Source organism: Pan troglodytes, chromosome 6 (assembly GCF_028858775.2).
Source record: "Pan troglodytes isolate AG18354 chromosome 6, NHGRI_mPanTro3-v2.0_pri, whole genome shotgun sequence".
Classification (NCBI taxonomy): Eukaryota; Metazoa; Chordata; class Mammalia; order Primates; family Hominidae; genus Pan; species Pan troglodytes.
In genome coordinates this window covers 75,844,905-75,858,534 of record NC_072404.2, presented here as the reverse complement: position 1 = coordinate 75,858,534, position 13,630 = coordinate 75,844,905, and the positions used below count along the sequence as shown (strand labels likewise).

The 13,630-nt window shown below is 60.5% G+C and overlaps 1 protein-coding gene and 1 pseudogene across 50 annotated transcripts in view; both read left to right on the top strand.

The window, feature by feature from the left end:
• Nucleotides 1-984, top strand: part of LOC107966502 (protein CASP) — a 73,321-nt gene extending 72,337 nt beyond the window's left edge. For all 50 annotated transcript variants that reach the window (XM_054655674.2, XM_054655668.2, XM_054655669.2 and 47 more), the window contains one exon: nt 51-984. In XM_054655674.2, coding sequence (XP_054511649.1) covers nt 51-120 — 70 coding nt within the window. In that variant the 3' untranslated portion in view covers nt 121-984. The remainder of the gene's footprint in view (nt 1-50) is intronic.
• A 99-nt stretch (nt 985-1,083) lies between these two features.
• The window catches only part of LOC112208006 (SH2B adapter protein 2-like), a 28,683-nt pseudogene continuing 16,136 nt past the window's right edge, over nt 1,084-13,630 (top strand).

Below are 13,630 nucleotides of genomic sequence, written 5' to 3'. Positions count from 1 at the left end.
CTTCCCCAACACACACACTCGGCCTCAGCAAAGCTTCCCATGTCCCCCAGGTTCACTGACCACCTGCACAAGTTCCACGAGAATGACAACGGGGCTGCGGCTGGTGACTTGTGGCAGTGATACCCCGGGGCCTCCCCCGTGACAGTGACGGCTGCGCCTCCACCCCGACTGCTCAGTGCATCTAATCACTTAGACTCCCCTGAAGAATCCCCCATGGAAACTGCCCTTATCCGCTGTCCAGCAGCTGCCAGAGGCCCCAGGTCACCTTGGGTCCCCTTGAAAGAATGTCTCGGTCACATCAGGCCCGCTAGGTCCAGAGAGCGAGCCCCCAATGCCCGGCCAGGCTAAGCCGCAGAGACCTTCTCAGCCCCCACCTCAGGTTAGGGCTCTGCCCGCAGCCTGACCTCTAGCCCTGGTGGCAGAGGTCCCTCAGCTGTGAGGCTGATTGGGTGACCACCGATTCCAGCTGCGGTTAATCCAGCTTGGGCCTGTCTGCACTGCGATCCTCTTGGGCTCTCCTAGGATCCCCCCATGCCCCGTAAGAGGTGGAAGACGCTTCCAGGACAGCAGGCTTTGAGTCCAGCACCCCCAGCCTGCCTTTGCCACCGGCCCCACCCTGCAGAGTATATGAGGCTTGACAGAGTCTGCCCCCTCCCCCACTGCACCCCAAGAGAGAGAGCCCCAGCCAGCGGAACAGTTTCTATTACCCCCTCCCTGCCCCAAGACCCATGTGATTTCTGCTTTCTTCTTTAGCAAGAGATTCTGGTTTCTAGATAAGGAAGAGTCTCTAATGAGCCCCCGAGCCCCAGTCTCTTCAGACTCATGGATTGGTCTGAGGGGTCTGAACGTCTCCTAGCCAATCAGAACTGGCTGTGGACCACCCTAGCACGGCCACCTCTCAGGGCCACTGGCAGGCCTTCCTGAGTTAGATTTGTAGTTGCATATTTAGCTTTGCACATTTGAAATAAACCACGGTTGCAGCCACCCTGGTGCCCTGTGCTCTGGGACGCTGGAGGGACTGGAGGCTGGTGGGGATGCCTGCGGTGCCACCCCTGGGAGCTGGGGCTGGCCTCACAGCTGGGCACACAGAACATTCCTCCCCCTCTTCTCATCTCCAGGAATTCCATGAGTACGTTCAGAGCTCTGCTGAAACCCAGATCCAGTGTCCGAGTGCTTTTGAGAGGACAAGTAGCACCATCAAAAAGGGAAACCCATTCCTTTATTCAAAAACCACCCAGGGCCAGGCGCGGTGGGTCACACCTGTAATCCCAGCGCTTTGGGAGGCCGAGGCAGGTGGATCACTTGAGGTCAGGAGTTCGTGACCAGCCTGGCCAACATGGTGAAACCCCGTCTCTACCAAAAATACAAAAATTAGCTGGGCATGGTGGCGCATGCCTATAATCCCAGCCACTCAGGAGGGTGAGGCAGGAGAATCATTTGAACCCGGGAGGCGGAGGTTGCAGTGAGCTGAGATCGTGCCAGTGCACTCCAGCCTGGGAAACAGAGTGAGACTCCATCTCAAAAAAAAAAAAAAAAAAAAAAAACACCTGTCGGGCTGTGGTTGGGTGTATGACGTGTCTTGGTCCACGTCAGTTCCTGGCGAATTTCTGCATCCCTTTCTGTGCTCCCCTTTCCCATGGGCCCCCGCCTGCCAGGGGCTGCAAAGCCCGTGCCCATCAATCCCCCTGAGCACCAGCCTCGCATGGGAACCCCCCGAGACACAGGTTCTGGGCCACCTCACCTCCAGCCCAGCCTCAGATAGAGGAGCGCATTCTCTGGGTATGGAGTGGGTGCATTAACCCATTGTCCAGCTGTCACAAGACTGGCTGCAAACCCAGGTCCCCCACTGCAGCCCACCAGGCCAGGGTCCCCTGTGCTACCTCTGTCTCCATTTTAGTTCTGAACAGTCTAAAGCGTGTGTATCCAGGGGCCTTTCTTTGGGGTCCCAGTCCCAGCACCCCTCATCTCCCCCATGAGGACTTCTTCCAAGCCCCTCAAGCCTCCTGCCCTCAGGGACCCAGGATGGACCTTTCCTCCCTGACCCTCATTCCTATCCCCAGCGAGGTGACAGCTGCTCTTGGCCAACCACGCCCCCTCCACCCCCACAGCCACTTCCACATCTCCATCAGTTCCTCCTTGTGGGTCCGAGGCGCTCTGCTGCCGGCCCCTCCTCACTTCTTCCTCCCTGGGGATGGATCCAAGCTATTGTCCTGCCCATGGCTTCCCATCTCAGGACCCTCTCTGGCCGCTATCATCCCAGCAGTGGAGTTCAGCCCACTACTCTGAACCAGGTTAGTCCACCGCGGGTCAGGCTCTCCCCTCTCTCGGGAGGGTGGAGACCACAACCAGGCCATGTATGGAGCTTCCCTTTCTCCCACGCTCGGGCACCCCCTCCTCCCCCTTCCCGGCCTCATTCATAGGTGTCCTGGTTCCCAGCCAGGCGTGCAGGCCTGTGTGCAGCTCCGAACGAGGGCTGGCCCACTGCCGAAGCTTTCATTAAAGTGTCTGCTGGCCTGGTCCTGCGGAGGAACAGAGCCGAGATGTGGGGCAGGGAAGGGGTCTGCCTGTCTTCCGTGCCCCCGTGGAGGGCAGCACCGGGGTTTTGGGCAGCAGGTGAAGGCTCTGTCCCCTCCACCTTCAACTCTGGAAGCCCCACCTTTCCATCCCTAAGAAGGGTTTGATAAAAACCCTTGTCTGTAAATTAGAGATGGGAAATGGCTCTGGGAAAAGTCAGAGGTCAGTTTGGGCCCGGGAGGGCAACAGATGGAGGCAGCTCCGGCTGGCAAGGAGACCAGGACAGAACTGCCAGAGGTGGGGGCAGGGGACAAGGAGGGAGATGAGGGGAGAAGACACCAAGGGGTCCCCCCCTGCTATCTCCAGGAGCAAGACTACTCTCTTCTCTGAGCGGCCCTTTCCACACCTCTGCCCCCACCGAAGCCCTCCCTCCCCTCTCAGACCCCTTAGCCCTCCCTCCCCTCTCAGACCCCTTCCAGGCCTGCTGAGCCCCCTGCACCTCTTTCAGGAAGCCTCCCAGAGCCCCCGCGCCGTGCCCTCAGCACCAGGGGTCAGGCTACAAGTGCCCCGCAAAGCCCAGCGGGACTGTTTCCTCAGCCCCACTGGTCTCTGCCCTAACGCAGGCGAGTTCTGGAGCCAGACAGGGGTGAGCAAGGTGCCAGGGTTGTGGCCCCTCATCGCCCCTCTATGATCTCTGACACCTCTCCGGGTGGCATCAGGCCCCCATCACAGCGAAGGCTGGGTGGTGGGGGCACTGCGCTCAGGGGGGCCGTCCCGCCCTGTGGCCCGGGGGCGATTTCCCGCACCGGAGGGCTGCAGGGAGGGGGCGTGGTGGCGCCCTCGGGATTTATGAGAACCAGGCGTCGACTTCCTCCGTTGCGACATCCAGGCCTCCTCCAGGCTCCCATTGTCCCTGCTGCAGAGAGTCTGGCCACAGCGGCGGCTCCCGCGAAGCACCCGTCAGCGAGGGGCGCTTCGAGGGCGTCCGCGTCCCATACACCCGCCACGCAGGACATTCCCCCGGCCCCACGCTCCGCGCTCCCGGGGCCACCACCACCGCGGGCTCGAGGGGTGGCCTCCGCGAGGAGGAGTGGGAGTCCCGCGCCTGGCCTGGGGCCGGCTCGGCGACATGGGGACCCCCGCCCAGATGGGGCGACTCGGAGCCGGCTCCTAACCCCTCTCTCCGGGCCCCAGGACCGGGCAGTCTCGGCACCGCAGCTGCGGGGAGCCAGCAAGCACCGGCCACCGGCGCCGCTCGGGCTCCGCGGATGGCCGGGGGCGGGGCCGGGGCCGGGAGGCGCGCGCCTCGCGGGCGGGGGGCGCGCCGCGCGGGGCTGGGCTCGGAGCGCGCGGAGCTCGGCTGCCAGAGAGCCGCGCGGGGGACGCGCCGGGACCGCGAGGAGCGCACGAGCCTTCGAGGCGGTGAACGAGGGAGGGAGCCCAGTCCGCCGCGGGCCATGAGCCACCGGGCCCGGGGAGCCCGGCCGCGGTCCGGGCAGCGCTCAGCCGGCGCCCCAGCCCGCTCGGCCGCAGCTGCGCGCCTGTAGGTATGGCCTCCTTATACCCGGTTCCTCGCTCCCTGGTCCTTCCCCCGGGACCCCTGTCTGTACCCGGGGACGTGCGCTTTGTGCGCACCGCTGCCCGAAGGAGAGCGGCCGCACGCGCCTCGGTCCGCGCGTGTCGTCTTTGTGTGCGCGGGTGGGAGGGAGGAGGGCGCGCGCGGGAGGGGAGGCGCCCCCGGCTGGGATCTGCTCCCCGATCCCCATCCCGGGCGGGGCGGGGAGCCGCTGGAGGGGCCGAGCCGCCTCTGGAGCAGCTGCGCCCCCGCCCCCTGCTAGGGCCCCGGCCGGGTAGTGGGGCGAGAGCAGCCGGGCCCTTAGAGGAGGGGTCTCTGGTTGGGGGAGGGGGTGCCCAGGTCTCTTCCCTACGCTGGGAGCGCTGGGAGGGGGCGTCAACCTAGAATGAGGGTGAGGGCCACGGGATGGGATCGGGGAGGACCTCCTCCAGGCCACAGGCACGCCCTCCCTTTGGCCCAGGCCCCCCTTTCTCGACCCGCCCAGCCGGGGAGCTCCCCGGAGCCCCCGATTGCCGGGAGGATCGTGGAGGGTGCCCAAGAGGCCGGCGCCTTTAAGAAGGGGCGGGTTCGTGCCCTCCATTCAGGCCCTTGGGCCTCAGCCATTGATGAACCTGCGGGCAGCGCGGGCCGGAACCGCGCCAGCCCAGCGGGCTGAGGCCGGGCAGAGGTAGGGACGCATCCTGGCCCCCTGCAGCCCCGAAGTGGGGGCCTTCAGGGAGGGAAGTCTGCAGTGACGGGAGCCTCTCAGGAGCCACGCAAGGCAGACCGGGCAGCCCCAGGCGAGACTCTGATCACGAATAAGCCAGGATCTACGTGCACTTAGAGCTAGTGCAAGGGAGAGCCTCAGGCTAGGCTGTCAGACCTGGGTGGAGCCCTACCAATGCCCCCGAGCCAACATCACCTACCCTGTAAAATGGGATGGTGCTGCCTGCCTCCTGGCTAAGGGACCGGCAACTCCCGGCAGGAATTGCGTCCCAGAGTCAGGTCCCTGGAGCTCCTCTGGGAGGACTGGGGACAGGGGGTGTGGTTTCCCCAAGAGGTTTTGACTTCCTCTTGAGCTGAAGCCCCCCCTACTGTGTCCCACCTTGAACTCTCCCAACCTCTTCCCTCCTGGCCTCCCCGCTCCACGCAGGAAGAGGTTGGGAGAGTGACCTAGAACTTTTCAGCTCCAGGAGCTTTGGGAGAGGTCTGGTGGTGGCGGTGGTGGCACTTCTTTTAGGCTAGTGTGGATCAGGGCATTTTTGGGGGTCTCAGAGACAGTTTCCCACCAGCTACTTCCTTAGAGGTCTGTCCCACCAACATACAAGAACAGCCCCACCCCGTGGCAGGCCGGCTTCTGATGCTGCTTGGTTGAATGCTTCTAGGTAATCAAGGGTTAATGCACACGCTTTTCTTTTTACCCTTGTTGTGAAAAATCTGTCTAAAGTTTCTAAATCCCTCTTCCCTACTTAGCGTGAATCTTCTAGGGAGGACTTCTATACAAATACCCAGGGGCGGGCTTCCCTTGGGGGTCTTGGAAGTGGGATCTCCACCCAAGTGATCCTGGGCCTCCCAGGGCTGAGCTTTTGGTTTCAAACTTACTTGTGCCAAGCTAAGGGCATCAGGGTCACCGTTCATGTCATCTTTATAACAATCCTGAGGGTTTAGTGCTATTATTATCCCCACACACTTAGGGAGGGGAAGTGACTGGCCCAAAGTCCCGCAGTCAACAAGCCAGGCCTCCCAACCACTCCTCTCTGACAAGAGGCTGGCACTTCTTGCCCTGCCTACCCAGCCTGGGTTGCAAGGAATTGGGGGTTTAGGGGCTTCAGGCCTCCTGGCTGCTGTCTTCCTGGGGCTACGCTCGTTCTTACTGTCCAAGTGAGGCCAGGGGACTGGTCAGAGCCCTGGGGCCTGGGGAGGTTTCTCTTCCCTGCTCACCTGGCTGGGTGCCGTTTTATGGCTATGCTCTGTCTAGGGGGATAGCAGGTGTGACCCCTCAACACGAGGTCACAGCCCACACCTGTTTGGGCAGAGCAAGGCAGGGCATCGCTGTGTGGGCGTGCAACATCTTTTGGTTCCTCTGGGTAAAGCAGGGTTTCGGCCCCATTCTCCACATACTTCTGGGCCATCTGAGGGTAGCGCCCACCTGGGGGGTGGGGAGGACAGCCAGCCAGGAGCTCACGGTTCGGTGGAAGAGACAGGCCACAGCCATGTGGTGTGGTGGAGGAGCAGGGGGCAAGGGTGGAAGTGGGAAGAGGATCAAGGGGCGTTCCCGAGGCCTCTGTGGGCTTGGGGGCCTGCCTGCTATTGGGGCAGAACAGGGGAAGTAGGCAGTGCCCGGCTGGGTGCTGAGGCTCTGTGCAGAGGACAGGCAGGAGTTGGAGGAAGAGGATGTATTTGAACTTGGATGTGGTGAGTTTGAGGTACCTGGAGATCAGCCAGGCTGGGAGTTGAGCTCAGAGAAAGGCCCAGGGAAGCTTCATTAGCACCTGTAGTCTCCAGAGTTCGGGGATGCTCAGATCTTAGGGGTGCCACCAGAGGTCTCAGGAGGCAGTGGTATGAGTGTCCTGGAAAAGCCAGAAGGCAGCTGGGTGGGATGAGTTGGTGAGGGGCACTAAGGGGGTATCCTGCAGGTTTAGGGGGCTGGGCCAGGGCCCATGTGAGAGTTATGACACTGGGGGAGTGGAAGGGGCTGAGTGTCTCAGGCCAAGGCTGGAGATGGGAGGGGGGAACCTCTGCTCTGCAACCCCAGAAAGGCAGGGTGGGGTGGGAGTAACCAGGGCCAGTGCAGCTGGAACCAGCCCAGCCTGCCCTCCACCTGCAGAGCCCATCCAGGAACTGTCCAGCACTGGGTGCTCCTGAAGGAGGCTGAGTCTGCCTCTTGAGCCCACAGGCCCTGGCTTAGCTTGTTGTCCTGGCCCCCACTCCCTGCTTATCTGACCCGCACTTCCTGCAGAGCCCAGCTGTGGATTCCCCCGCCCCCCCCACCCAGCCACTCAGAGTGCCCCATCCTCTAAAGGTGGTCATTTCCTTTCCTGAAACAGGGATTCAGTCTTCCCACTCTGCCCTTGGAAGCGGAGTTCCCCAGAAACAGATCTCAGAAAGGGACCAGCCTGGAACTTGGCTCCATACCCCTTTTTTTTTTTTTTTTTTTTTTTTTTTTTGAGACAGAGTCTTGCTCTGTCGACCAGGCTGGAGTGCAGTTGCGTGCAATGTCAGCTCCCTGCAACCTCCACCTCCGGGGTTCAAGGAATTCTCATGCCTCAGCCTTCTGAGTAGCTGGGGTTACAGGTGTGCACCACCACGCCTGGCTAATTTTTGTATTTTTAGTAGAGACGGGGTTTCAACATGTTGGCCAGGATGGTCTCAATCTCTTGACCTCCCGATCCACGCGCCTCGGCCTCCCAAAGTGCTGAGATTACAGGCATGCTCCACCGCACATGGCAGTCTTGAGTTTTGGAAATGACTGGGCTCCTGGGAGGAGAACAGACTTTAGAGGAAGTAAGATCAGGATCCCGGGGACCATAAAGCAGCTGCTGGAGTGCTGCATGCAGGAAAAATAGTTATGTGAATCCCAGGACGGCAGCCTGGACCTGGAGGAAGGAGCTGAGTCCTCGGTATATTTCAAAGGTCCAGCCAGCAGGATTCCATGTGACTTCTTCCTTTCTACCGGGCTTTGGGGAACATCAGAAGAGGTCACTGAGGAAGTGAGGTCACCAGAGGCTCATGGGGACCCCACTTGAAAGCATCCATCATCCCAGCCTCTTCTGCCAGCCCCAGGAATGACCCTGAGGTCCCTGAGACTACTATTTGGGGAGAGAATGAATGCAGGACTGCCCCTTCTGCAGACACCACCTCCTGCCTCCCCAGTTGTCTTTCTCTTATTTTTTGCAGTCTCCCTCTGTCGCCCAGGCGGGAGTGCAGTGGCGCAATCTCGGCTCACTGCAACTTCTGCCTCCTGGGTTCAAGTGATTTTCCTGCCTTAGCCTCCGGAGTGGCTAGGACTACAGGCGTGTGCCACCACTCCTGGCTAATTTTTGTATTTTTACTGCAACCTCCGCCTCTTGGGCTCAAGCAGTTCTCCTGCCTCAGCCTTTCGATGGCTAGGGTTACAGCGTGCACCACCACACCCGGCTAACCGGCTAATTTTTGTATTTTTAGTAGAAACGGGGTTTCACCATGTTGGCCAGGCTGATCTCGAACTCCCAACCTCAGGTGATCCACCCACCTCGGCCTCCCAAAGTGCTGGGATTACAGGCGTGGGCCACCGCGCCCGGCCCCAGTTGTCTTTCTCTTTACACACATCCATGCTGCTTGGAATGGCTGCCTGCTGTAGTCCCACAACACACACGTGTGCATGTACACACACACCCACACAGCCCCAGAGAGTCCTAGGGGAGCTGGAAGGAGGGGACAGGTGGGCGCATTGATCACAGGCCTGAAAGTCACTGCGCGCTCTTCTCGCCCGCAGCCGCAGGTGGCTGCGATGGGACGGAAGCCATGAATGGTGCCGGCCCTGGCCCCGCCGCAGCCGCCCCGGTCCCGGACTGGCGGCAGTTCTGCGAGCTGCATGCGCAAGCAGCCGCCGTGGACTTTGCGCACAAGTTCTGCCGTTTCCTGCGGGACAACCCAGCTTACGACACGCCCGACGCCGGCGCCTCCTTCTCCCGCCACTTCGCCGCCAACTTCCTGGACGTCTTCGGTGAGGAGGTGCGCCGCGTGCTGGTGGTTGGGCCGACGACTCGGGGCGCGGCCGTGAGCGCGGAGGCCATGAAGCCGGAGCTCGCGGACACCTCTGTACTCAAGGCGGCGCCCTACGGCCACTCGCGGAGCTCGGAGGACGTGTCCACGCACGCGGCCACCAAGGCCCGCGTTCGCAAGGACTTCTCGCTGCGCAACATGAGCCTGTGCGTGGTGGACGGCGTGCGCGACATGTGGCACCGGCGCGCCTCGCCCGAGCCCGACGCGGCAGCTGCTCCGCGCACCGCCGAGCCCTCCGCCGAGCCCCGCGACAAGTGGACGCGGCGCCTGAGGCTGTCGCGGACGCTGGCTGCCAAGGTGGAGCTGGTGGACATTCAACGCGAGGGGGCGCTGCGCTTCATGGTGGCCGACGACGCGGCCGCGGGCTCCGGGGGCTCGGCTCAGTGGCAGAAGTGCCGCCTGCTCCTGCGCAGGGCTGTGGCCGAGGAAGCTTCCGCCTGGAGTTCTTCGTGCCGCCCAAGGTGAGTTACCCCATAATCCCACCTCCTGGGGGGACCAGAGGAGGCGCCTGGGCAGCAGCTGAGGGTGCCAGGGACTGCCTTTGGGGACCGCGTGGTCTAATCTGGTTGACAGGGTGAAGTATTTGGTGCCAGGACCCTGGGAGGTGGGCCTGTCATGCCTCTTGAACAAGTCGCCCCTTCAACCCCGGTTCTTCCTTTGCGAGGAAGGGTCCTCTGGCTACACCAAAGGGTTCTGGGGCACTAATTTTTTCTTTTCGTGTGTGTGTGTGTGTCCGTGTGTGTGTGTCCCCGTGTGTCCGTGTGTGTGTGTGTGCGTGTGTGTGTGTCCCTCTGTCACCCAGGCTGGAGCGCAGTGGTACGATCTCGGCTCACTGCAACCTCTGCCTCCCAGGCTCAAGGGATTCTCCTGCCTCAGCCTCCCAAGTAGCTGGGATTTACAGGCACCCACCACGATGCCCGGCTAATTTTTGTATTTTAAGGAGAGACAGGGTTTTGCCATGTTGGCCAGGCTGGTCCTGAACTCCTTACCTCAAGTGATCTGCTTGCCTCAGCCTCCCAGTGGTGGGATTACAGTCGTGAGCCACCATGTCCAGCCTTTCTTTCCTTTTTGTTTTGAGACAGGGGCCGTCACTCAGGCTGGAATGCAGTGGTACAATCATGGCTCACTGCAGCCTTCACCTCCCAGGCTCAAGCAGTCCTTTCTTAGCATCCCAAGTAGCTGGGACCACACACACCGCCACTCCCAGCTAATGTTTTTTATTTTTCGTAAAGACGGGATCTGACTATGTTGCTCAAGTGGTCTGGAACTCCTGAGCTCAAGAGATCCTCCCCCACCTTGGCCTCCCAAAGTGCTGGGATTACAAGCATGAGCCACTGTGCCCAGCCCAGGGCACCGTTCTTGATGTTGTTCAAGAGCCCGGCTACCTGCCCTCCTCTCCTGCAGCCCAAGGGTGCCTGGCACCTCCCAGAGCCGAGGTCTGCAGGGATGAGGGCAGGAGTGACCGAGCACATTCGCAGAGGGCTCCCTGGGAGGTCTGTGTCTGACTCCATGGGGCTCTGCTCTTCCCCAGCTCAGCTGCCAGACTCCAGCCCAGCCCCTGCCCAGGGGGTCCTTTTCTGGCCAGGGGGATGCCAGGCTTCTTTCTGGCTGTCACCAACATTGTTGCTCACTGGCATGCACTGACCCTTCCCCTCTTAGGGGCTGGCCATCAGGTCCCTGGCAGTAGTGTCACGTCTTCTCCAAGGTGGCCCCCCTGCTTTGGAAAGTGGGAATAGCTGTAACAATAGTGCCCACCCTCTGAGAGCCCACAGTGTGTCCAGACCCCAGCCTGGTGGGCATCTGCACAGACACACTGTCATCCTCTGGGTACCCCACCCCGGCGAGGTGAGCACATGGTCCCCAGATTACAGAAGAGAGCGCAGACAGATGCTCAGAGAGGGAAGTGTGGCCTGCCCGACGTCACCCAGCTGGCGGGTGCCAGAGCTGGTCTAACATGGCAGGGCATGGTGGCGCGCACCTGTAGTCCAAGCTACTTGGGAGGCTGAGGCAGGAGAATCGCTTGAACCCAAGAGGCAGAGGTTGCAGTGAGCCAAGACCGCACCACTGCCCTCTAAGCTAGGTGACAGAGTGAGACCCTATCTCAAAAAACCAAACCAAAACAAAACAAAAAACTGGGGGCCGAGCGCGGTGGCTCATGCCTGTAATCCCAGCACTTTGGGAGGCCGAGGCAGGCGGATCACCTGAGGTCAGGGGTTCGTGACCAGCCTGACCAACATGGAGAAACCCTGTCTCTAATAAAAATACAGGATTACATGCCTGTAATCCCAGCTACTTGGGAGGCTGAGGCAGGAGAATCACTTCAACCCAGGAGGCAGAGATTGTGGTAAGCCGAGATCACACCATTGCACTCCAGCCTGGGCAGCAAGAGCGAAACTCCGTCTCAAAAAAAAAAAAATCTGATCTAATGATACCTGCCACCCTGGTGGTCCCAAGAACAAAAGGAACATGGAAGTGGAGGTCCTTGGGCACTGAGAGGTTTAGGCAGGGGGAGGTTTTGCTGGGGCAGCAGCCGACAGCACCCCCAGGGACCACCAGGGACCCCACACCCACCTCCCGCATCAGGGCCCACTCTGTCCCTGGGTGCTCCCTGAGTCACCCGCCGCTTCTTGGCTCTCTCTCCATCTCTCAGTCTGCTGGGGTGCAGGGGTGTGGGCTCCCCAAGGCTCATTGCCCATGAGCCACATGGGCCCTGGAAAAGTGACTTCCCGGGGACACAGCTACTCTCTGAAGAGCTTTTTCCCCAGGTCCCAGCACCCCTACACTTCCCTAGGGCTTTTTTCCTGCCCAGGCCCCTGCCTTTAATTCCCTGGGAGAAATCCTAGACCCCTAAGCCCGACTCCACTCCTTGTCAGAAAGGGAAACCGAGGCCCAGTGACGGGTGGGGTGGGGCTTACCCGGGGTCACCCAGAGGGCAAGGACAGAAGCCCAGGGCTCCAGTGCCTTGGGCCTGAGTGACAGTCACAGCTGCCCTTCTGTAAATAGCAGCGTCTGCTGCCCTCGGAGAAGGGGAAGGAGCAGCTGGTGCCCGCCCCCGCCCCACTCCACCGCTTAGTCCCAGCAGAGCCCACTAATTTTGCTGCTGGCAGAGGGCAGCGTTCCTGCAGGGTCACTGGGCCCTTCCCCTCCTTTGTGTCATGCAAAGGTGGGGGCATTTGTGGGTATTCAGGAGTCATTCCCATGGGAGGGCAGCTCCTACCACGCTAAGAACTTGGTTGAGTTTCCCAAATGTGTCTGGTCCCAGGAGACAGGCTCCCAGGGTGAGTGAGCCCCCTGGGATGCCCTGAATGATACCCCCACTGCCTCTGCACCCACCCACGGTCCAGATCTCTTGCCTCCAAGAGGCCTAGATGCACCCTTGGAGCAGTCAGGAGCTCGGGGCCTGCAGGCTCAGAAGCCATTGCCTGGCACCTTAGATTTCCCTCTCACACAACCTTTGAGGTGCCAGCCCTGGTGAGTCAGGTCTCTGGCTTCCTGCCTCCTCACCCCTGCAGGAAGAGCCTCCTGAACTCCAGGTCCCCTCATTGCCCTATGCCAGGCCAAGCCCTGGGGACCCAAGGAACAATGAGGCCGGCCCCCCGCCATTAGGGAAACCACTGGGAAACCTGGTATTTTCAAGATGCTTGCAAATCTTACTGGGGTGAGCCCCGGAGGAAAAGCTTGGGCTACCTAAGTGTTCACCAGGTGGCCAGCACCCTGGAACAGCACTTTTGGAGGTTCAAGCTCTGTGGGCAAAGGCCTGGAGTTGTAAAACAAGTTGACCATTCAGGCATGTGGGCACAGTGAGTTGTGGCTGGAGCAGGTGGGAGGAAGCTGGACCAGGACTGATGGACCTCAGATTCCAAACTGGGGAACCACAGCATCTCTGGCCAGCAGGATACCTGCTGAAGCTTCCAGTCCAGGCCTCCACTGCAGGCCTCTGTCTGCTCTGTCCCCAGCCCCGCTGGCCGGCACGATGGCCACACACCGGGGTTAGCCAGGCCCCATTCATGCTCCAAGCCTAGCCCTGCACCCGCTGGACAGGGGCCAGTTCTTCCTGGAATTCCCATCTGCCTGCCCATCAAATGTGTGGCCTTTCCATTTCCTCCTAAGAAAGTTCCTGTCCTGGAGACAGCCCTGCTGGGAATCTCACTCAGGCCAGCCCCAAGAGGGCCTCAGGCTCACGGCAGGGAGCTTTGAGGCAGAGCGAGTGGGGCCAGGCACAGAGTGGTGGTCCCACAGAGCCCTGTCAGCTCACCTTGGATCAACCCTGCCCGCAGTGTTGTTGGGAACACTGGTCCCTTTTACTCACTCCAGGAAACAGTGAGCCCCGTTCTGAGTCGGGGGCTCCAGGCCCCGCTCTGGAAGGTCGGGTCTGTAGTAGGAGACCAGCATTTTTTCTTTAAGCAACCGGGTTTTAAGACCCATCATTTTTTATTTTTTTATTTTATTTTATTTTATATTTTGAGACAGGGTGTCACTCTGTCGCCCAGGCTGGAGTGCAGTGGTGCAATCTCAGCTCACTGCAACTTCCGCCTCCCGGGTTCAAGTGATTCTCGTGCCTCAGCCTCCCAAGTAGCTGGGATTACAGGCACGCACCACCACGCCTGGCTAATTTTTGTATTTCTAGTAGAGGTGGGGTTTCATCATGTTGCCCAGGCTGGTCTGGAATTCCTGACCTCAGGTCATCCTCCTTGGCCTCCCAAAGTGCTGAAATTACAGGTGTGAGCCACCACACCCAGCCAAGACCAGCATTTTTTAAAATGTGAACTAGAATAGAATAGAAAATATCACACTCTA